We start from the raw sequence: 25,065 nt of genomic DNA on the forward strand, positions 1-25,065 counted from the left end.
TTTTTGGACAGCAGGTCTCAGAAAAACATCGATTGCGCATTCGTTAACCGTTGGATCGGGCTGATTTTTGGACAGCAGGTTCGCAACATATAGGTCTTCGTCTTCAACGGTCGGATCGACGAAACGACGTCTGGAGAGGGAGAAATCGTGCTCGCACAGCACCAGGTTATTCTTAATTTATTTTCTCTCAGTGATTGTGTTTGTCGTATTTTTCTGTCATTATTTGTTATGGCTGGGGTTTAGGATGATTCTCTTCAAGCTGTTAGTGTTCACCTCAATGGACAAAATTACTCTTATTGGAGTTATGTGATGAAAAATTTTTTGATTGGAAAAGATATGTGGGGTTTTGTTGATGGAACTTCTGTTAAGCCTACAGATAAAAAGGATGAAACTCAATATGCAAAAGATCTGAAAACATGGAATGTTAGTAATTCAAAAATTATTACTTGGATTAATAATTTTGTTGAGTTGTCTATAGGAGTACAACTAGCAAAATATGATACTGCTAAAGAGATTTGGGATCACTTGAAACGTTTGTATGTTCAGTCTAACTTTGCAAAACGTTATTAGAGCCCTTAAGCAGAGCAGTATGACCATTCAGGAATTCTATTCGGCAATGACTAATCTGTGGGATCAATTGGCTCTTATGGAATCACCTGAGTTGAAAGCTGTCAAAGGATACATTGATCAAATAGAGGAGCAACGTCTGGTTTGGTTTCTAATGACTCTTCGTGATGATTTTGAGGGCCTTCGTGGGGGTATTTTGCATCGTTCCCCCTTCTTAATGTTGAATCAGTAGTTAGTGAATTGTTGGCAGAAGAAATCAGACTTAAGACTCATTCTGGTATGTTAAATAAGGAAATTCTCTCAGCTCCTCCATCTGTTTTTGTTGCTCCTGTTCAAAAAAAAAAACATCTCAAGGGAGAGTTGGGCTTGGTAATGATGAATGTGCATTCTGCAAAGAAAAAGGTCATTGGAAAGCACGTTGTCCGAAATTGGGGAGAACACATAAGAAGAATTTTAGGGGGCCATCGTCCAATGTTGTTGCTTCTGCTCCTCCTACCATTGACTCTAGTTCTGGTTCTGTATACTCATCTGAGAGTGCTTCCCAAATATCTGATATTGCAGAACAACTTCAAAGACTTCTTGCCACTCAATCACATGCCATGTCTGCCACCTCTTCTAAAGGTTTGAACTCCTCTGGTATGTCAGGTATATCTCCTTCCATATGGATTCTTGATTCTGGAGCATCTCATCATATGACATACGATGATAAATCTTTTGTGTCTGTGAAACCTGCCTCGTCTGTGTCGGTTATGACTGCTGATGGCACTCCTATGCCACTAGCAGGCATTGGTTCTGTCTCCACACCTAACTTGTCTCTTTCTAATGTTTATTATATTCCTAATCTTACTTTGAGTCTTGCTTCTGTTAGTCAAATATGTGATTTCGGTTATTCGGTTACGTTTTCTTCCACTTCTTGTTGTGTGCAGGATCCACATTCTGGGAGGCTGATTGGGACAGGCCATAGACAGGGGGGACTTTACGTTTTGGATGAACTACGACTCCCAGATATTGCAGCCTCAACAACTACTGCTGACTTATTATCTAGTTTTCGCTTGAATTCATTATCTTCTAGTTTTTATTTATGGCATTCTCGCCTTGGACATGTTTCTGCTTCTAGATTAAAATATTTGGCTTCTACTGGAGCCTTAGGAAAGTTAAAACCCTGTGATATCTCAGATTGTTGTGGTTGTAAACTTGCTAAATTTCCAGCTTTACCGTTTAGTAAAAGTGTTTCCGTTTCATATGCGCCTTTTGATTTAGTTCACTCTGATGTTTGGGGTCCATCACCGGTGCTCACCAAAGGTGGATCTAGATATTATGTTTCGTTTATTGATGATTACACTCGTTATTGTTGGGTTTATCTTATGAAAAATCGGTCTGAATTTTTTGACATTTATCATATATTTCGTGCAATGGTCAAAACTCAACATAATTCTGTTATAAAGTGTTTTCGTTGTGATTTAGGTGGTGAATATACCTCTAATAAATTTTCTGAATTACTTGCTTATGATGGCACTCGCCACCAAACATCTTGTACTGATACTCCTCAACAAAATGGAGTTGCTGAAAGGAAACATCGTCACATTATAGAGACTGCTCGTTCCCTTTTGTTGTCCGCTTCAGTTCCTAGTGAGTTTTGGGGAGAAGCAGTTCTTACTGCTGTTCATGCTATTAATAGAATTCCATCCTCTATCATATCAGGTTTGTCTCCCTTTGAAAAATTATATGCTTCTACCCCTGATTACTATTCTTTGAAAGTTTTTGGTTCTACTTGTTTTGTTCTTCGCCCTCAAGTAGAGCGCAGTAAGTTGTCTTCTCGTTCAGCCATGTGTGTTTTTCTTGGTTATGGGGATGGTCAAAAGGGTTATCGTTGTTATGATCCTCATGCAAGAAAACTTTATGTATCTCGTAATGTTGTTTTTCTTGAGCACATTCCTTTTTACTCTGTTTCCTCTGATTCGCAGATTACTAAGAGTTCTGAACTAACCCATATTGATCCGTTTGGTCCTAATGATAGCGCTTCTAGTGATTGTACTATTGAGAATTGCAGGACAAATACTACTACTCCACATGATGACATCCCTCTTGTCCCCCCGGCTGTCCAACCACCTCCTGCGATTGTTGATCCTCCTCGTTACCCTTCTCGTCAACGTAAGTCTACTCAGTTACCTGATTTTGTCTATTCAACTTACTCAGCTTCGTTTGCTTCTTTCTTAACCTCTATTCACAGTTTGTCTGAGCCCTCTTCCTATAAAGAGGCTGTTCTTGATCCTCTTTGGCAGCAGGCTATGGCAGAAGAACTATCTGCATTGCACAAAACCAACACTTGGGAATTAGTACCTCTTCCTCCTGGAAAACGTGCTATTGGGTCTCGTTGGGTATACAAGATCAAAACTAAGTCTGATGGGTCAGTTGAGCGCTACAAAGCACGTCTTGTTGCTAAGGGTTTCTCTCAACAATATGGTATGGATTATGAAGAAACTTTTGCTCCTGTAGCCAAGATGACCACTATTCGTACTCTTATTGCAGTTGCATCTATTCGTCAATGGCATATTTCCCAAATGGATGTCAAAAATGCCTTTTTAAATGGTGAGCTTCATGAAGAAGTCTATATGGTCCCTCCACAAGGAGTTTCTCATGATCCAGGGGAAGTATGTAAGTTAAAAAAGGCTCTATATGGTCTTAAACAAGCTCCTCGAGCTTGGTTTGAGAAATTCTCTACTGTGATCACTTCTCTTGGTTTTCGCTCTAGTGAACATGATTCTGCATTGTTTATAAGGTCCACCACTCATGGTCGCATTATACTTTCTCTATATGTTGATGATATGATTATTACAGGTGATGATGTTAGTGGAATTAATGAGTTGAAATTGCAGTTAGCCAAACAGTTTGAGATGAAGGACTTGGGAACTCTTCGCTATTTCTTGGGGATTGAAGTTGCCTACTCTCCTAGAGGCTACCTTCTTTCTCAATCCAAGTACATTGCCAACATTCTTGATCAGGCTCGTCTTTCTGATACTAGAGCAGCAGATACTCCTCTTGAGTTGAATGTAAAATATGCTCCCTCGGATGGTGTTCCTTTACCAGATTCCACTTTGTATCGTACTTTGGTTGGCAGCTTAGTGTATCTTACGATTACCAGACCTGACATTGCTTATGCTGTTCATGTTGTTAGTCAGTTTGTTGTCTTCCCCACTGCAGTACATTGTGCAGCAGTTCTTCGGATTCTTCGTTATCTTCGAGGAACTCAATTTCAAAGTCTTCTCTTTCCATCGTCATCCTCATTGGAGTTACGAGCTTATTCTGATGCTGATTGGGCTGGTGATACCACTGATCGTAAATCCACCACAGGGTTTTGTATCTTTCTTGGAGACTCTCTTATTTCTTGGAAGAGTAAGAAACAAGACATTGTCTCTCGCTCTTCTACAGAAGCTGAATATCGTGCTATGGCATCCACTACCGCTGAAATAATTTGGTTGCGTTGGCTTTTGTCTGATATGGGTATCTCTCTTGCTGAGCCAACTCCGATGCACTGTGATAACAAGAGTGCTATTCAAATTGCTCACAACTCGGTCTTTCATGAACGCACCAAACACATTGAGATTGATTGTCATTTTACTCGTCATCATCTTCAGCATGAAACTATTACTCTACCATTTGTCCCTTCTTCTTTACAGATTGCTGATTTGTTCACAAAGATGCATTCCATTAAACGTTTCCGTTTTTTAGTTGACAAACTCTCGATGCTCCATGTTAATGCATCGTGAGTTTGAGGGGAGATATTAGATAATATTATTATATATTAGTAGTAAGGGTATTTTAGATATTTTCTATTTTCCTCTATATATACTCATTGTAACCCTATTAACTTTAGTTTTGGTTTATTATATGATATGAAACCCTAGAGTGGTTGTTTTCTCTTCTTCCTCTTTCTTCCTCTTTTCATTGTTAACAGAACGAATATTTTTTTTTTAATAAAAAAATCATATATTTAAGAATAGATGTAGTGGTAATTATGTGGTGGTAATAAAAAAAAATAAGTACCTTGTACATTTAATTTACAAATGCATCAACCATTCGCAGGTAAATGTTTTTAGTTAACTAAGATATATATTTAAAATTATACTTTTGGGTTAAAGTAAAATCAATCGAGAGGAATACTCATTTTTCCTGCGAATTGGAGAATTGGGATCCAGAAAATATTAGTTATTGCATTTTATTTGTACTTTGTCTCCTTTAATTTTCTTTTTTAATTTCTAATTATCACGCCTCTGTTACACATTTGGTTGTCTTCCTTAAGATATATTTAACATAATGATTCTTTGATTATTAGTTTTGTGGACAGATCTCAATTTTAAGTTTGTTTTCTCAATCTTCAATCTTCAAAATTCGTAATTTTATTTTTAATTATGTGATATATTTATACTCTATTTTTACTTCAAAATTCGTAATTCAATTCCGTAGTTGTCAAATTACTAAATATGTCGTGGACACATTAATCTTATAAGTGGCCCATTAAAGGGTAAAATTAATTTAACTTTAATAATTACATGCAAAATATGGTGTTCATGATTTTACAATCTTATGGTCCTTTTTTTTTAAAAAAAAAACTACGCCATATTATACAATCACTTTATGAGTTCTTACTGAGTGGCTACTTTCACTTCATATTCATCAATTGATTCTACAAATGAAATCATCATTTTATTTTAGTGTTGTTTAGTTAAACAGCTAAAATGGCTAAGTTCTCAAACACATGATTTCGATGGCTAGATTGGTCCACACATTTTTAGGCATGAGAAAATATAAAGTTATATAATATCATGATTGTCAGTTGGTCACCCTTAATTATAATTCAAGAGATGACAATAATAATATTATAAGTTTGGTTTGGAATTTGAGATAAAAGGTAGGTAGTTCGAGTTTATAAAGTTTAAAGAGCAAAAGTGATATGGAAAGGCAATAAGCTTTTTAGCTATGAAAAGTCAAATAAGCAATCACCCTTCATAATGAAATTTCACTAGGATCAGATCCATAATTAGATATGTATCCAATATTCATCATCATTGTCTATGATATTCCCTTTATTTAATAAATTGTACCCAAAAAAAGTGTGTTAAAAGTTTACTATAGGATCAGATATATTAACGAGTCTTCATTTCATACACTACTATTTTGTATAAATTAATTAAGTTAAATTTAAATATTAATCTAAAATTAAAATAATATCAAATATATTTAGTCATTTGCTAGTAATTTACTGTTATTGGTCATTCATATTATACTCTAAATGTTCAGTTATATTAATTAATAAGAGTCTTGTATACAATTCTCATTTTAATAAGTTAATTTTGTAAAAATTGATGTTGGTAAAAACCAAAATTTTAAGAATTAATGTGTTTTTACCTTTTTCTCAACTCCTTACTTTATGTTGAATTGATGTATATAATTTATCTTAATAATTTTTAGTTTTTTTGATTATGTATCCATTTCTATTATTGTGCACTCAAGCTACATATCACTTTCGCCATGTATTATAATTATCATTATTATGCACATTAACGGAGATAATTGCATGGAATTTCACATAATTGGAGAGAAGGCAACAAACCGTTATTTGCTACTATTTGTTTTTTTAAATATATTATTTTATTAATAAGATTATGAGAATTAAAAAGTTGATATTAATATTAAATTTATTGATAATTAGTATTATTTTTATAATTTTATCTTTTAAAAAATAATTAATTAATATTTTTTTATAAGATTTATTCACACTCAGAAAAATATATAAATTAAGAGATATATTAAAAATAATTAATTTATTTAAAAATTTTAACCAAATCTTATAAAAATATAAAGATGGACGTGTTTAACAAATATTTAATTTGTCGTGTTTTGTTGACCTAGTACCTTCATTAAGTTAGTGGAATTTAACTGTGACAAATTAGGATCGGAATTTTCATGCTTTTAAGACAAACAGTACCGCCACTATACATGCAGCAAACCGCCAGCTTTGCCATGAATCATTACTAATTAATTAAAAGTCTTTTCCTACCTTAACTTTTAGCATATTTTTAAGTTACTTTTTCAATATTTTTCGCCCGTTATAGTTCCTTCCTTCAATTTATCAATCCCTTTGGTAAGCTGCATAATATATGCACGTTCGTTATTATTTATTTATAAAAATAATAAAATTTTAAACCATTATTTTAAAAATTCAATTACTTAATTGGTAAAAAAATAATATTGTAAATAAAATAGTTTAAATAAAAAATAAGTATTCAAAAACTTATTATCATTAATAATAATAAAAATAATAATAATAATAATAATAATAATAAGTTGGGAATTTAATATTATATATGATCCCTTCACATGGTGACATATATAGGGATGAGAAAGGAATGTAAAGCAAAAGAAGGGAAAGTTTATTAGTTTTACAACATTATAAGTTTATATATAATCTCGTCCCAATATTATTCAAAAATATGTATAATCTCATCCAAAAGACTTGAGAGAAACCCTCTCTATATATAAGTTGCATCTAACCCCTTGCTTTAGAAATAAAGATCACCAACTCCTTTATATTATTGGGTGGAAATTAAGAAGATAGCTAAGGAGAAAAGAGAGAGATCTCATAAGAAGAAGTAATGTCCCAAATTGTTAACAACAACTTATTTGAAGAGCAAAATCATGAGATTCCTACGCAAATGGGTTTCATTCCTTTCCAAACAAACCTAACCTTCCCTTCTTTGAAAGCATTCAATTCCATAGCTTCTTCACTTACGTCTGATTCAGATTCTACAATATCAAATCTAACACAAACCCTACTCACAACCAATCCACAAAAATCAAGACAATACCTCTCCCCAAACTTTGGAGAAACTCAATTCCTATCCTTGCATAGATCAAGTGTAAATCCATGGTGAGACAAAAGCTAGCACTTATATTTTAATATTTTAATGTATTTTTTTATAGGCAAATGTTATTTAATGATTAATTTGTTAGAAGAGAATATGTTTATTTGTAATAGCATGATTGAACCTCATTTTTTTTTTGTCTTAATCCTTTTAGTTTTCAAGTAAAAAATTCTTATAATTCGGAGTTTGACCTAAAAATATAAATATATAAAGTTTGATTCAACGATTATTTCAGTCAAGATTTTAACTTGAATTATCTCAGATATGTTGAAACTTATATATCTAATCACTCGTGTTAATTGACTTTTCTTAATTATGTAACTATAGTTAATAATAATTTTTTTTAATTTATTATGATGAAGTAATTGGAGATGAATTGTGTGACATAGGGCAATATTAGGAGGAGGAACAAGTGATTGCTTCAAGAGTGGTAAAAGAAGTGGATTAATACTTGATGATCATCATTTGGGGATTTCACCTATGAAGATGAAGAAAATGAAGGGAAGAAAGAAAGTGAGAGAGCCTAGGTTTTGCTTCAAGACTTTGAGTATTGATGTTGATGTGTTGGATGATGGTTACAAGTGGAGGAAGTATGGACAAAAAGTAGTAAAGAACACACAACACCCCAGGTACATTTATTCAAAGGTTTTCTCTTTTTGTTTTACTTTGATTATTAACAGTAGCTTGAAAAAATTAATAGTGCGAGTTTATTATAAATTTTTTATACAATTATTTATAATAAAAATCAAATATTTTTAATAATATTCGATAAATATTCAAACTTTATATAATTCATCGTGTCCCAAACTTGCAACATATATATTATCTCTCCAATTTTGAAATCCCTCTTTCATTATTTGTTTTGTTAATCGTCATAATTAACTATAATTAGCTTTGATTAATTTATAGCTAGTTTCAGGAAGCTTTTAATTTCTCTGAGTAATATTGTAAGGATCGTGACTACAATGATTGAAGATTCCTTTCACATGCATAAGAAATTTGTTAGAAGGAGATGATTAAACCTTTATGTAAAAAAAAAAAAGAGTGGAGGCAACTTTGCCAATATTATGAGTTATGATCACCTTACATTGAGAAAATAAATATGTTCTAAATTATACTTTCTCCAAAATAAAATAAAAATAATATTAAAAAAATTATTATATTTAATTAAAACTTAATATAAGATTAATTAAATTTCAGATATTCTATTTGTTTATATATATTTGATTACAAAGTAGTAAGTTGTTTTACAATAATATTAATGCAAAATTAATTGTTCCTCTCTCTCATCATCTGGGTAAGAGATATATTAAATGCAGCTTTAAATATTAAAAAACATAAACAAATGTTTTTGGAATTCTTGTTAAACATTTAAAAATAAAAATAAAATTTTGTAATGTGTATCCAATTTTTTGAAAATGTTTTTTCACATAAATTATTTTTTCTTTCTGTTTTTAGTAACATGACCCATAAATATTTTAGAAGGGTATAATATGCAATTAATTTAAATTTGCAACAAAATCAACAGAAGTTATTAAATTTCTTAATCCATACAATTGACAAGTAACTTGTAAGTTGTAACTTAAGACGAATGTAGTATTAATCATGATGCAAAGATTTTATAATAGAGAATAAAGTAGTTAATACATAGTATGTTTGGTCTATACTATTTGTTCTGCTATAAATGCGAGTTTAAAGCCGTACACGTCAAATCCTTCTGATTGGAACTTTAAATTTATTCACGAACTCACTTAAATTTTTTTTTTATATAAATAAAATTGTATAATTATTACTAAAAACTCTTGTACAGTTGTGATATTTAATTCAAATACAAAATATAATATTAAAATTTAAAGTTGATATAAAATTTAATAAAATCACTTAATTTATTTTTCTAGCGAAATAAATAAATTGTAATTTTGTCCTTATATAGAGTAATATTGAATTGAATAATACTCCATTGTGTAGAAGCTATTACCGTTGCACAGAGGAGAATTGTGGTGTAAAGAAACGCGTGGAGCGGTTAGCAGAGGATCCAAGGATGGTAATAACCACATATGAAGGGAGACATGTACATACTCCATCCAATCATAATAATCTTTATGACTCTCCATCTCAATTTGACAATTTCTTTTGACAATGAGAATTGTTTTTTATTCTCTATAAATGTTTTATGGTGCAACAGTTTTAGAATTGTTAGATTTAAATAAATATTATTTTGTAAATTTAATTATTCTCTGCGACTGTCGCACTATAAAACAATAATAAATTGAAGTTCATTTGATAATGCATATGTATATGTTGATTTTCTCCTCTTTCAAGCACGTCGTATCATACTTTTATTCTTCGTGTTTTTATATGCATGTCATTTTGGATATATCTAGTCTTGTGATTTCAATTCAAATAAAATATAACATTTGCTTTGTAGTTTTGTCTCATATATTTTGTTTAAATATATTTTAGATCTCAATAACAAGCGTCTTAAAATATATGTTAAAGAATAAAAGAAAAATATCAAAAAATTATTTTTTTAAAATTGAAAACATAAATTATAACACTATTTGATTCTTTTACTTATACTTTTAATGCAATATTTGCCGTTTTCATATTTTTTGTCTTTTCAAGAAGCGATAAGATTTTTTAGAAAGAGACGTCCTCTAAAGTGCATGAGTAAAAGGTTAATTTATTCATCATGTGTTTGAATAAAAATTTAGATTATAAAATATTAATAATAAATCAAGATACTTCTTCTACAATGCACTACACTAAAGTTCAAATTTCTCTATGATAATGTGTTAGTATTTTAAGTATTTGTTTATTTGGAATTTGAAGCAGAATAAAAATGAATTATAGATACGTTATCGTGATAATAATGATAAATTTTTTATTTTTTAAAAAAATTGAATTTTAATTTCATTTTTAAAATCGAATAAGTTAATCATTCGTATTTTTAATATCTGATAACTTAGTTTATCTCTTATATATGACTATGAATTGACTAACCATTGAACATATCACAATTAATATTTACGTCAATCTCATTAACATAGCAAATTAACATTAACAGAGTGACTATATTGTTTATCGTCTTTTAGTTTCATAATGTTATTTGTTAATTTTTAAAATTTAAAGATAAATATTTGATCCTACAATTTTAAGGGACAATATGGCAATTTACTCGTAAGAAAATCGTACTAAAATATCATATATTGTGAAAAATTGTCATTATTATTATTATCATTATTAATCTTTATTTTGGCTCGAGTATCAAATTTATTCAAAATTAATTTTAGTTTTGTTATTAAAATTAAATTTTTTGTATCTTTATTTTAAAACTTGTGAGATTTTGTTGATCCTCTCCATTTTTTATGATATGATCATTAATTACGTAGTAGTAATGTGACACAATTAAATTGCATAAAATAGATTTATTTTAATGTTTTTTAATTTTTTTTCTTTATAAATTTTTATTTACATTGTTAGTAACAAAGACGATCACAATGTTTTATCGAATAAAAATAAAAACATAAATATTAATAAATGACATGAAATTAATTTAGTTGTATCACATCAATTAATATATAACATTATAAAAATAAAAGACTTAAAAAAATTCCACAAATTATAAAACAAAAACCAAAAATCAAATTTTAAACAAAGTAAAAAAAATTAAAATTGCATTTAAGTCAATTTATTTTTATTCCTAGCAACAAACCGTCGACTTATAAAAGCAACATCCTAAACTATATTTTCATCTAAGTAGTCCCTACTCCCTAATTACAAATCCCTTTCAAATCCACGAATAATTGCCAAACAGTGTTTAATAGTTGTCTACATATTATTATCCCCTATTTTTTAGTATATACACAAGTACCTAAAGCTATAAGTTAGGGGTCCCTCAACGACTAAGGATAATTAAAATCTCGTAAAAGTCTTGCTTATTATTACTTGTGTTTGCCATTACAGGTTATGAAGTCTAAATTTTCTCACTTGCCAAATTATACTTGACATCCTTGTTTTGACAATACATAGTTTATGTTGACAGATCGAATTATTTGAGATAGACCATTTTTGTAATAATTATTATTATTCTCATTTCTCAACAGGGTGGTGCAGAAAGTAACACCATTAAAATTGTCAAACAACAAGGATGAGGAAACATTTTCTTTTAAAGGGAAATGCAAACAAAGAAAAAAATAAACCTTTAGAAGTTATATATTTAATATTTTAAAATGGTATAAATTATTTTTTTCTAATATAAAGATTTTTTTATTTTCTTTATTCATCACCTTCTTTTTTTAACGGTCGAGTAAAAAAGTGTATAAAAACACTTTTAATAATTCATGATAAATATTTTAAGTCGACTGTATCATATGCTTTTAAAATAACTTATTTATTTTTTATTGTCATGATTTTATATTTGAAAATTTATGATAAGTTTCTTAACTTATTCTACTTATACATTTTAATTTCCGTTTCAACTTAAAATATTAATTCAAGTATTTTAATAATAAAAAACAAAATTTAATTTTACAAAATAATTTTTTTTATTTTAAATTTGGTCAAATATTCAAACTTCCATTTTAGACTTCACAACCACATTTCACATTTGACCAATTTTTTATTTTTTTTACATAAACCGCTTATTTTTATAACTATCCAAAACTTCCTTATTTTTTTATCATTTATTTATAGTTATGGGTATTGCTCTAGAAGCTCCATTTTTTGACTCCATTATATGATTCATCATCCCTTGCGATCCATTTTTCTTTTTTAATTTATTTTTAACTTATCTAAAAGAGAAAGTGGTCCATTATCTGTTTTTATCATCCCATGCAATCCATCACAAATGAAGATGAGATAAGAAAGATGAAGCTTGTTGAGAGAAAATATGTCGTTCTTTGTTGTGTAAAATTTGATCGCATGAAAACCAAAGAAAAAAGTGAAGGAGAAATAGTGAAGTTTTTATATATACTTGTTCAATATTTAAAAAAATATATTAAAATATATCCCGACCGATATTGCGACTACACAATTATTAAGCTCATGTAAATACTCATAAAGAGAACTCAAAGTTCAATTTCACGTGACTTTTTGCTTTTCAATTTTATTCTTAATATTATTATTTTCATTACAATTTATTATTTATTTATATAATTAAATAATCAAAATTTTCAATAGTCTTATATAAAAAGACAATAAATGCAGTGTAATATAATTTTCTTCCAAATTTACATTTTGATTTAAATAATAAAATAAATAAAAATCACCGATATTTTGATTATTTTGTTTTATTGTTCGTTGTTAACTTAAACGGAGTTGGATCGGGCAGCGAAGAGTAGAGAGAGAGAACATTTTGTATTCGTTCTTCGCTGAACTTTGCTCCATTCTCAATCTCAATTCCAATCCCAAAACCTTCGTAAAACTCACTCTCTTCATCCATCCATGGAAATAACAACCTCTCAACAAATTCATACTCCAATCTCTTAATCATTTCGCACTTTCATTCATCTTCCACTTCCTTCATTTCTTTTTCAACTCCTCCTCAGGTTTGTTTTCATTTCAACTCCTCAATGTTTTTTTTTTTTGCTTTACTTAACTTCATTTTGTTCTTTTTCAAATCCTGATCGTAACCATGCGATTCAACCGAACCGCTGATTCGTCTTTGATTTAAATATATTATCAAAATTTAATCGATTAAAAATGAAATTCAAAACTCACCTCACGCCTCAGTTTCACGAGCTCAGAGTTTTAAAAAAAATCATAATTACGTTTATTTTCCCGAGTGTTGAATTTAATTATGGAAAGTGCTTCGAGTTTGAAATTGAATAGCAATATTATTACTTAACCTTCTTTTTTTTCTTAAATAAATTATTATTATTATTATTATGGTTTATTTTTCATTTTGTTGAATATGCGTTTGGTTGAATTAGGAGTGGAATGGATTGTGCCCTGGGCAGCGAGGATCCTGCTATACTTCAGTTGCACAACTGGGACCCGTCCGAGACTCAATTTGGGCTTTCGGATTTTCGTGAAGCTTTTATTTCTCCTTCTAGAGAGATTCTTCTTTTGCATTCATATCAAAAAGAAGCTCTGTTGTTTCCTCTCGTTGAAGGTGATTGAAGCTATGTATTTTTTGGATTTAATATATATATATATACCTTACACTGTAAAGATTTTTATACGGTCAATCAATTGTAATCGTCATATCATTAAAAACATTTGACTTTAATCATAACTATTTCTAAAATCACATATATGATTGATTGTGATTTGTTGACAATGTAAAAAGTTTTACATTGTCAGTGTATAAAAATTTAACCCTGTATATTTTTTTCATGGGCAAATGCAATTGCATTTTGTTTCAATCTTCTTTTTTTTATATCTTGTTTTGGTGTGCGCATTTGCTTCGTTGATTGCAGGAGAGTCACATTCTAGTGATCCTGAAAGTGGTGATGATTATCACAATCCAGGTTCATCAACTCTTTCCTCGCAGGCATTCGATAGACCTAGTGGATCAGGTTTGGTGAATGATTTACCATGTACTTCAGGATCAGAAACTGGTATTGATGCCAATGTTGCTGAAATTAAATGTTCAAGATCCAATAGTTACCCATTTATTAGTGATGTGAACTCATTGGCCTGGGCTCGTTGTGGGGACAGCTATGATCAGCACAATGATGCTTCATTTAGAGAATTTTTATTTGTTTCGGGAAGGTGTGGTGTAACAGTCCATGCCTTTTCCAAACCGACTCAAGCCAGAGAAATAGTTCATTCTGCATTAGAAGGTAGCTATAGACAAGGTAGGTGGGTGGAATGGGGGCCTGTCGCTACTTTAGCTCAAAATATGGAACTGGGAGAATCTTCCAGCCTTAGTCACAAAGTCTCCGGAGGCCAGAATGTAAATTGGACCGGTGGAGATGATGGCGGAGTGGAATTTTTGAGAGACTCTGCACCGACTAAGAGATATTTAAAGTCATTTTTCACAAAAGTTGAAACTACTGTAACTGATAGTAGCCTCTGGACCAAGTTCCCTGAAAATAGCAAATTTCATTCCTCTACAGAAGTGGTTTCTTTTAACATATTTGATGGAAGTCTATCCCTGGAATATCTCTTCAACGAAAAATCAGTCCAAAATAAGGAGGATCGGCAGGAAGCGGACGATTTAGTTGAAGATGCTTCTAATAATTCAAACTCGAGCTCGTGTACAGCGGATATTAAATCTGATTGTTTTTCCAATGTATTTGGTATTGAGATTAATGGGTTCTATGAATGCCCTAAAGTGTTCTCGAGTGCTTCATATTGCTTGATGGGATTTTATTTGACATTGATGCATGATGTGCCTGTCAATATTAGTGATGCAAATCAAAGAGGCAGGAGCAAAAACTTACTTCTTGTTGCCAAGTTAGACAATTGGGGTATTCAGTGGGTTTCATTGGTGAAGCTTGATGAAAGAACGAACATAGTTCAGGCAGTTGAGTGGATGGATTTCCAATTTTGTGATAATCTTCTTGTCTGTCTTGGTTCGTCTGGCTTGATTGTTCTATATTCTGCAATGTCTGGTGAATTCGTGACACATATAAATGTTTCACAGGCTTGTGGACTTAACCCTCCTTTTGAATTCCAAGGGTTAGAAAATGATGATACAAGCAATAAACACGGGCGTGACATTAAGGATAACTTGTCTGATCAGCACAGTGATTCTTTAAGAAGATCATTTAAAAGGTTGGTTGTTGCTTCACATACCTACTTTTTAGCTGTGGTGGATGCATGTGGTGTGATCTATGTGATATCTTTAAGTGAATATGTTACTGACAAGAGTTATATATCTGAGAAGTTGCTTCCATATTGTCGGCAATTTGGACTGGGGATGTTGGTTGGTTGGGGAGCTGGTGGTTCTGATATAGATTGTCAAGCAGTATTCTCTAATTTCTCGGGCTATTTTAAATCAAATGATTTAAACATAAAAAGAGGAAGTGTTTCTTCCCTAGACAAAGCTGTGGCGGGTGATACACTCCAGAAAATTGATGGCTACACATCTGAAGAATGGCGCAATTTGTGCGGCTCCTATTCAAGTGGTTTTTCTTCTGCATCTAAAGTAACTAATGATCACAAATTTATTGGTTCTGATGTGAAGTCGCCTGTTATGAGAAAGATATTACTTCCCAATTTTAAACTATGTGAAGATGATTCTATTTCTTTTTCTCCTAGGGGAATTACTATTCTCTCTAAAATGAAGAATATAAAGAATCACAAAGGCTCAAAACTTGTGCATTTTAATCTGCAAGTGAAGTTAGATGTCCACGATGACAACTTTTTAGATAGTGCTTATGATGAATACCGCTTTAATGGAAAAGAAGAAGCAGTTGTTGGAGAAGTAGTTGGTTGCACATTTCAGGGTTGTTTCTATATCGTGAGAGAAGATGGTCTATCAGTGTATATTCCGTCTGGGTCACTCGTATCAAGTTTCCTTCCTGTTGAGTACATTGGTTATCGTCAACCAAGTAAAGATAGAGGGATTTCGGTTCTGCTTAAAGACAATGTGGAAGTAAGAGAACCAACCAAAAGGTTTTCTCCTTGGAAAATTGAAATTTTGGACAGAGTTCTTGTTTATGAAGGAATTGAAGAGGCAGATCAGTTGTGTTTGAAAAATGGTGAGTTACAAAAAATGATCATTTTATAACCTGGTATAATGCTGTTGTGTTTCTGTGTATTATATATACTATAGCATCTCCTAGTCACCCCCTTACTTATCATTGGATACATTTGTTCATTTGGTTTATTTATATGTTTCTGCACATGGTTTATTTAGAGCCATTCCTCCAAAAGGTGTTTGCTGGGGCCAGTGACAATTCTTATTTTAACAGAAAGGAAGATTTATCATGAAAATGAGTAACTGCAGATCTGCAAGCATATAAATAAAATATAGGAAAAAGCAATAAACCTCAGCATTAAGTTGAACTTTCTAATTGCACCAAAAAAAAAGTTGAACTTTCCAATCACTGCATATTTGATAGGGCAACTCCCTTGAGCACATATTGTGAGTACCATTGGCCTACATGCACTGGGACTGGAGAGTTCTATTTTTTAGCATTGCTGTCTTCATAACAAATCCTCCTAACTACTTAAAGCACACAATATTAAAAAAAAATGAAAAAAACTAAAGCATTAGTAATTAATGCTTTGTTGTTTGATTACTTCAGAGGATTTTAAGCTCGATTCACCAGTAGCATATAGAAATTATTGTTTTTGTTTGATTTTTTGTTTTGCGACATTCTGGAAGGAGGATATCATAATCCTGATTCCCTTACTTTTTTACTTTTCTATCATTTATGTTTCTTTTCCTATAGAGAGTCTTGATTTCCTTTTCATTGTACTCATTGCTTCACTTTGATAAAATTTATCTTATATAAAATAATTCCCCTGAAATAAAGCTGTTCTTATATAATTACAATAAATTTCCTTTGTTTTGTTATGTTACTGTATGAGCAGCTGTGTATTGCTATTCAGAATTTTGTTGTAATAGGTTTCTCCCACCAGTATCTCAACCTCAATATTTTGGTGCTTTAGGAAGTTTTAGAGATAGCCAGCGAGGTGAAATAGGATGCAGTTACACGGATAATATTTTTTAGCACCCTCATCTGGAGCCATACTCATCTACTTGTCTTGAATTTGAATTGCTGCTTTTAGCCGTTTACCGTCTCTTGCTACCAAAACCATCTCCATTCCAAGATTTTTATTATTATAGCTTCTTTTTTTAATAATTTTTTATCTAGTTTAGAAACCAATAAAATTCTTATTAAAGGCAAATAGATGAAAGGAGTTAATAATTATAAATAAGAAATAAACTTTTGATGGAGATGTCTATTTATTTATTCAAAATTTGACGAGTTCGTGTATTGGTATAGAATTGACACACTACTTTAGAATTTCACAATAAACTTTAGCTTCATGCTTATATTTTTTTCTTTCTTTGTCAGGATGGGACATAAAAGTTTCTCGTATTCGTCAGTTACAAATAGCATTGGACTACTTGAAATTTGATGAAATAGAAAAGTAAGCCAAAGTTTAGTCATTGTAGTATTTATATATATTTCTTGTGTTTTAAAGTAGCAATCTGAAAGAAACCTAGTATGTTATTATGTTATTGCAAAGAAATAGGAATAAATCCTAATTACAAGGCTAGAACATTGCAAAACTTTGAGGTTCTGCAACCTTACCTGTCCGAAGGCATCAACCCCCTTTTAATAACTGGATACTGTCTCACACCACTCCCTCCTATTATTTATATATCTGTCACTCCCTACCTTTCTAACCAACGGTCCAAACTAACTAACTCTCAAACAGAAACTATACAACCACTTAAGTATTAAAATTGTTAGGATAAGCATCATAGATTGAAGGAGAATTCCAGTTGACAATATTATCCTGACTCCTGAAGGAGGATATAATGTATTTTCAAAGAATACAAACTTGCCTCTTTAGTGTAGACTAGGGGTGCTTGGAAGAACTTATTTGTGCTTTTCTTATGGCATAAGCACTTATGTAATGTTTGAAAGAGCTTATATATGCCCACAAGTTGTTTTATGCTAATATATTTATATTCATAAGGTCTACAAGATAGTTTATAGTAACAACTTTTACAAAGCTTATGCAATGTTTACCTCCGTCCTCTCTTCAATTGTAGAAACTACTTAGACATAAGTTCTCATATGATAAGTGCTTACTCAAAAATCAATTAATTAGATTGTTTATCCGAGGTTACTCAAAAATACAAGGTTACTATACAACCAAATCCCTATTAGTACTTCTATATAACCAAATCCCTATTAGTACTTCTATATAACCAAATCCCTATTATTACTCATATACAACCAAATCACTATACGAGGGATATTTTTAATAATAAAACAAACAAATTTTGACACTTCCCCTCAAGCTGGTGAATAGGTGTTCTCCATTCCCAGCTTGGATACAGTTCGTTCAAAGTTGCTATTGTTTAGCTCTTTAGTTAGAAGATCTGCAAGGTTGCCTTGGGAGGAGATATATGGAGTGGCAAATTAGGCTACTATTGAGTTTTTCTTTAATGAAATGTCTGTCAACTTCAATATGTTTGGTTCTGTCATGCTGCATTGGATTACGTGCTATGCTAATAGCATATTGATAGTTACACTAGAGTTTCATTGGTTCATCCTACTTTATCTTTAGGTACTCCAAAATGATCTTCAACCATAGCAACTCGCATATCCCTTGTGCCATTGCTGTAAATTCTGCTTTAGCATTGGATCTGGATACCACACTTTGTTTCATACTCTTCCAAGTCACAAGATTCCTACATAGGAAAGTGCAATATCTTGTTGTTGACCTTCTATCTACAATTGGCCTTGCATAGTCAGCATTTGTATATGCTTTAAGACCCATATTTCCATTTCTTCTGAACAAAATTTCTTTTCCCGGGGTTCCTTTCAAATATTGCACGATTCTGAGTGCAACTTGCAAGTGTACCTCCTTTGTTTGGTGTCTGAATTGGCTAACTAGGCTTACCGCGAAGGCATCATCAGGTCTAGTATGTGACAAATATGAGTCTTCCAACTAATCTTTAGTACATTTTCTTGACAACTGTAATGTCTTCTTCTGCATTTTCCAACTTTAAATTTGGATCGGTTGGTATACTCGCTAACTTGCATGTTGTCTTGTCCGTTTTTTGCAGAAGATCTGTGATGTATTTTTGTTGAGATATGAAAATCCCTTTCTTAGAGTGAGCCACTTCAATTCCTAATAAATACTTCAATTTTTCCAAGGTTTTAATCTCAAATTCCTTTGTTAGGTGTTGTCGTAATAGTTGTTGCTCCTTGGCTTTGTTTGAAGTCTAGACCCTCCATGACTCTAGCAAATCTCCCAAACCACGCTCTTGGCGATTGTTTAAGTCCATATAAAACATTTTTTAGCACTAAACGTTGTTGACAACAATATGCTCAGTGTATCCAGGGTGTAAGTCCATATAAATCTCTTCTTCTAGATCTCCATGGAAGAAGACATTTTTTAAATAAAATTGGTGCAAGTTCCAACTGTAATTTACTACTAGAGATGATATCATCTTGACGATATTCATTTTTGCAACCGAAGCAATTGTTTTCAAGTAATCCATTCTATACGTTGGAGTAAATCCTTTAGCTACCAATCTTGCCTTGTATCTCTCAACAGATCCATCAACTTTGTACTTTACAGTGCATACCCACTTGCATCCTACAAGTTTCTTTCCATTTGATAGAGGGACCAAATCGCAAGTACCATTCTTGTCCAATGCTTCCATTTTCAAGTCCATGACTTGTTTTCATTTCCTGTCAGACAATGCTTCAGATAGAGAGGTAGGTATAGTGGTAGTGTTCAGACTTATGAGAAATACTTTATGGGTAAGTGAAAATTGTTCAAAGTATAGGTAGGTGGATAAAGGGTAAAATGGCTTATTGGTACATGTTCTAGTATTCTTCCTAAGGGAAATTGGGATATGAAAGTCATTATAAGTTGGTGGTGTGTTGGATTCTAATTCTTGTGCATAGGAAGATTCCTAGATTGGATAACTAGAGTTTGAAGTATCAAGGAAAGTTACCTCATGTAAGGTCGAATTGGAGTCATGGATATGAATAGATTCAGAAATGACATTTGTTCTTCTTTTATATACTAGATTTTTCCAATATCTTAGATTAGCGTCATCATTTTCATCTTCCTCATAATCAATTTCAGTTTCAATTTCTAGTTCAAGAGTCAATTCAGTAAGTAGAAGAGTCTCATCTTCCTTACTTGTATTCTCTCCCTGAAGATGAGTTTGACCAAAAAGACTTTCTTGTTCATGGAAAGTGACATCTCGGGAGACAAATTTTTTTTGTGATGGTGGATGATAACATTTGTAGCCCTTTTGGGTGGAAAAGTACCCGGTAAAGACACATTCTAAGGCTTTAGGATTAAGTTTCCCTCTACTATCACTATGGATATAGACAAACGATGCACACCCAAATATTCTTGAAGTAAGATTACTATAAGTGGACACGTTAGGGTAGAATGAGGATAGGGCCTTCATGGAGTTTTGAAAGCAAGGACACTAGAAGGTGATTAGTTTACAAGATACGATGCAGTTAAAACTGTCTCTCCTGAAAATTTCTTGAGAACTTTATTTTGAAATGACATTGCTCGAGTTTGTTCTAACAAGTGCCCATTTTTCCTCTCAACAATCCCATTTTGTTGGGGTGTTTTAACACATAAGGACTCGTGAATAATGCCATCTTTTTGACAGAAAGAATTAAGTCTGTGATAATGTAATATTTGACATTATCAAACTTAATCCTCTTAATACTCAATCCAAATTGGATTTTTATCATAGAGAAGAACTGTACAAGCACATAACTGACTTTAGATTTTTATTTTTGTAAGTAAACCGAGTACAATCATCAATAAATGTTACAAACCAACGGGCTCCTGATAAATTTGGAACATTAGAGGGACCCCATACATCAGTATGAACTAAACGGAATGGAGAAGTGCTCATTTGGTTACTAACTGGAAAAGGTACAGGTTTGTGTTTAGCAAGCACACACACCTCAAAGTGAAGACTTTCTACTTCTATTTTTTGAAGAGGAAAAGAAATAATTGTTTTATGACTTTAAATAAAGGATGACCCAGGTGGCAGTGGTACAAAATGACCTTGTCCCTATTGGTCTTTATTGACTTAGAAAAAAAAGAGTTTCTATTGCTGAGTAGATTTAGAGGAAGATTTTGGTTATCTAAGTAATAAAGACCGTTCCATTCTCTAGCATTACAAATTGTCTTCCCTGAATTCTTGTCCTGAAGGACACAAGTTTTGTTATAAAAAAACATTACATGATAAGTCTTATGTTAGTTTTTTTATGGAAATTAAGCTAGTAGACAATTTAGGAATATGAAGGACATTTCTTAGTGTTGAAGTTGTGGGATTTTAGAGAAAAGGAGGAGATAAAATAATAAGGATTTGAATATTATTGATAATAGCTTAATGCTGACTTGATTAAAAAAGACTCAATAATAATCTCTATTTATAGAAAAACATAGACTTAATCCTAAATCAGGAATAAATCATAATAGTAATGAGAGATATTCTAAGATATCTCTATGATTATAATTTGATCATAATAAATAATTTAAGATACTCTAATATAATATAAAAGATATTATAAGATATTTTATAATATTCTAACACTCCCCCTCAAGCTAAAGCTTACTAAGCTTTAGCTTGCTACAAGAAAACAATGTTATGCTCCGCAAAATAATAAAAAAAGATGGAAAAGCAACTCAGGGATGCAGGTGAAGTCGGAGAGAATTGCTATAAATACAGCCTAGCTAGATAGCCGGAATGATCATCAGCATGAGAGAAATTCATGGCAAGCAGTTGAACAAAGCAAGATTCGTCCTTCTAAAAACTGCATTTGGAAACTTCAAACCAATAATATTAGAGATGCGTGCTTCAAGGAGAGAAAGACAATGCCACTACATCTGGGACAAAGATTGGGCCAATGCATTTGGGACAAATTGCCATGCAGAATGATCGTCAGTGAGAATAGAAGTCACTAAACTAAATTGCATGAGAAACACCAAAAAGGAAGCAGCGCGACTCTAATGAAACGAAACAGGAGAGACAATGGTTGTTTCGGAAAACTTGCTGGAAAACTTTTCCAGCAGCGACAACAGATGGAAGGCAGCAGTAGACGGCGGATCTTGGAGGCATTAGAGGCACATGAGCGCGTGCGGTGCAACTTTTAACCTAAAAAAATATGGGTTGTGTAGATTGGGAGATTCCACACATAATGAAAGTGGTTGTGTCGGAAATTTTTTCCAGCAGCAACGGCAGGCAGCAGTAGCAGCAGACGGGGCAGCAGCGGTGATTGTGGGTGAAAGTGACAACAATCACAAAAAGGAATGATCATGCTAGAAAAGAGAAACTATGATTATATATTCCCTAATTGGTGGGAACTCGGCAGCGGAATAGAGGCGGGATCGTTCAAGGAGGATCGAAATAGGCTCTAGATACCATGTTGAAGTTCTGGGATTTTAGAGAAAAGGAGGAGAGAAAATAATAAGGGTTTGAATATTATTGATAATAGCTTAATGCTGACTTGATTACAAAAGACTCAATAATAATCTCTATTTATAGAAAAACATAGACTCAATCCTAAATCAGGAATAAATCATAATAATAATGAGAGATATTTTAAGATATCTCTATGATTATAATTTGATCCTAATAAATAATTTAAGATACTCTAATATAATATAAAAGATATTATAAGATATTTTCTAATATTCTAACACTTAGAGTTATGGATGAGTTTATTTGGACATCTCCTTGACTTGCTGCAATTATACGGGTACCATTTACTGTAGATATTTTCTTATTGCTAGGACAAGGTGAATAAGTGGAGAAGTGTGTAGGTAAGGGTGTCATGTGGTCAGTGGCTCTAGAATCCAATATCCAATATTGGTTATAGGTTGTATCTGAAGCATTAAGTCCTAGTTGGTTTCTCTAACTTACTATAAATGATCTCATCTCATCTTTTCTACTTCATCTTCATTGAGTCGGGGCAATCCACTTTTGCTTTCTTTAGCTGTCATATCAATAAAATCAACAAACAAATGATATTAGAGACGAAAGATTGATCTATTAGATAAAACAAACGTCCAAAAAATATCCCCAAACTATAATACTGCAACATAAAAGTCCAAGCATAAACCGTGTGAGTTTCAAATAACCAACAAACAAAAGTACTCTAATCGAAAAGTGAACCCTCAAAACGAAACGAGAAATGGCCGATCTACAATCTGGTTGAAAACGGTGGTGAACAAAGGTCTAGAAGGCGGCGCATGGACACATGGTGTCCACGCGCCGAAGATTACTTCGCAAGTGGGCGTCTCGTGCCGAACTGGAAGCCGCACGTGAAGATGCCGTTGACGGCAGTGCTTTGTGTTTCGGCTGATCTAATGGCTGCGAGTCTTGTGGTGTGGGCAGTGGCGTGAAGTAGGCGGTCAATGGTGGTCAAACGAACGTGAACAGTAATGGCATGAATATTGAACACACTATGACAACGAGCAGGCTAAAAAGAAATCTCAAGTTGTGGCAATGAAGGTAGCAAAAAGGGGTTACGATGATGGTGACTAAGGTTTCAGTTAAAAAGAAACCGTAATGAAGGCGAAAGGTTTATGCGGAAGCGAGACTTCGAAAGACTGAGAGTTCTGATACCATCTCAAGAATTAGGGTAAAAATATATTTTATTGAATTGAAATATGTTGACAATACATCAGATATATATTCAAGGTTACTATACAACCAAATCCCTAATATAACCAAATCCTTATTCTTACTCCTATACAACCAAATTCCTATTAGTACTTCTATACAGCCAAATCCCTATATTTGAGGGATATTTTTAATAATAATACAAAAACAAATTTTAACATGTTGTACCTGACACATTCAATCATCTATCACAACTGGTACTTTGCTTCACTTCTTAGCATGGCTTTTGTACCAGTTTACACATGCATAAGTGCGGAAAGCAATAATGGTTAAAATATTCTCTTTTATTGGTACATAGTTTCTTAGTGACTCTTGGACCTTCCTCTAGAAATATTTTGCTTATATATTCTCACTGTACTTTGATTTAGTTTTTAGATTACCGCAAATTAAATTGTGTAGATTACAGTGGTACTGGTTCAATGGAAATGAACTTATAAATGAGATCGATTACATTGATGTGCTCATATAGTATTTAGGTTTTTATAAATGGCAAATATTGTCTAATGAAATTCACTTTCCAGTTTTATTGATGGGCAGATCTTTGGAAATGCTTGTGGACGTGAATCTAGCAGAAGAGGGGATTTTGAGATTGCTTTTTGCTGCAATTTATCTTATGCTTAATAGAAGTGGCAATGATAGCGAAACTTCTGCTGCTTCAAGGTAAATTTATATGTTCATTGGTTCTCATGCTTATATTTTGCATTCATTATCATTTCTAAACCAAGCTGCTACTGGTGAGAGCGAGATACGGTGCCCTAATTATATAGGGAAAATGTTCATTTTGTTCCTCGAAAGGTGTATGTGACATCAATTGGTTCCTTAGCTTATGGCTATTTTTTGAGATAGCTATATTAATTTATTGGTAAAATACATCGTAAAGTCCTTTAAGTTACACGAAAATATCAAATTGATTCTTTAAGTTTTTAAGTATCAAATTAGTTATTTATGTTAGTGATTTATTGGTAAAATACATCGTAAAGTCCTTTAAGTTACACTGTTGAACAATTTTTAGTCTTAACCTCATTTCAATCATTTTTAGTTAGTGATTTTTAAAATGGTACTATAAGTTTTGTTATCAATTATATAATGCATAACATAATAAATTTCCATGTGATTTTATGACATAAATTGAGAGAATTTTGCGTTTAATTTTAAGAACCCTAAAATCTATTTTACTCGAATTCTCTCGTTTATTTTTTCTTTCTAAAATTTGATTGAGGGCTTATGTTCTTATGATTATTGCAATCAAACCCC

The 25,065-nt window shown here is 32.1% G+C and overlaps 2 protein-coding genes across 3 annotated transcripts in view; both read left to right on the plus strand.

Moving 5' to 3' along the window:
- The first annotated feature begins 6,973 nt into the window (after positions 1–6,973).
- Positions 6,974–9,832, plus strand: LOC101510823 (uncharacterized). The gene is made up of 3 exons (XM_004503944.4): positions 6,974–7,495; positions 7,880–8,119; positions 9,459–9,832. The coding sequence occupies exons 1-3, from the start codon at positions 7,221–7,223 to the stop codon at positions 9,625–9,627; spliced, it is 684 nt and encodes a 227-aa protein (XP_004504001.1). The 5' UTR covers positions 6,974–7,220; the 3' UTR covers positions 9,628–9,832.
- A 2,959-nt stretch (positions 9,833–12,791) lies between these two features.
- The window catches only part of LOC101511453 (uncharacterized), a 28,942-nt gene continuing 16,668 nt past the window's right edge, over positions 12,792–25,065 (plus strand). Inside the window, exons 1-5 of one of the 2 annotated variants that reach the window (XM_004503946.4) lie at positions 12,792–13,039; positions 13,424–13,605; positions 13,913–16,144; positions 17,471–17,546; positions 24,349–24,471. In XM_004503946.4, the coding sequence (XP_004504003.1) occupies positions 13,431–13,605; positions 13,913–16,144; positions 17,471–17,546; positions 24,349–24,471 (2,606 nt within the window). In that variant the 5' untranslated portion in view covers positions 12,792–13,039; positions 13,424–13,430. Of the gene's footprint in view, positions 13,040–13,423; positions 13,606–13,912; positions 16,145–17,470; positions 17,547–24,332; positions 24,472–25,065 lie in introns of those variants that run through there. The other variant, XM_027336281.2, reaches the window with a different exon arrangement.

This window comes from Cicer arietinum, chromosome 6 (assembly GCF_000331145.2).
Source record: "Cicer arietinum cultivar CDC Frontier isolate Library 1 chromosome 6, Cicar.CDCFrontier_v2.0, whole genome shotgun sequence".
NCBI lineage: Eukaryota > Viridiplantae > Streptophyta > Magnoliopsida > Fabales > Fabaceae > Cicer > Cicer arietinum.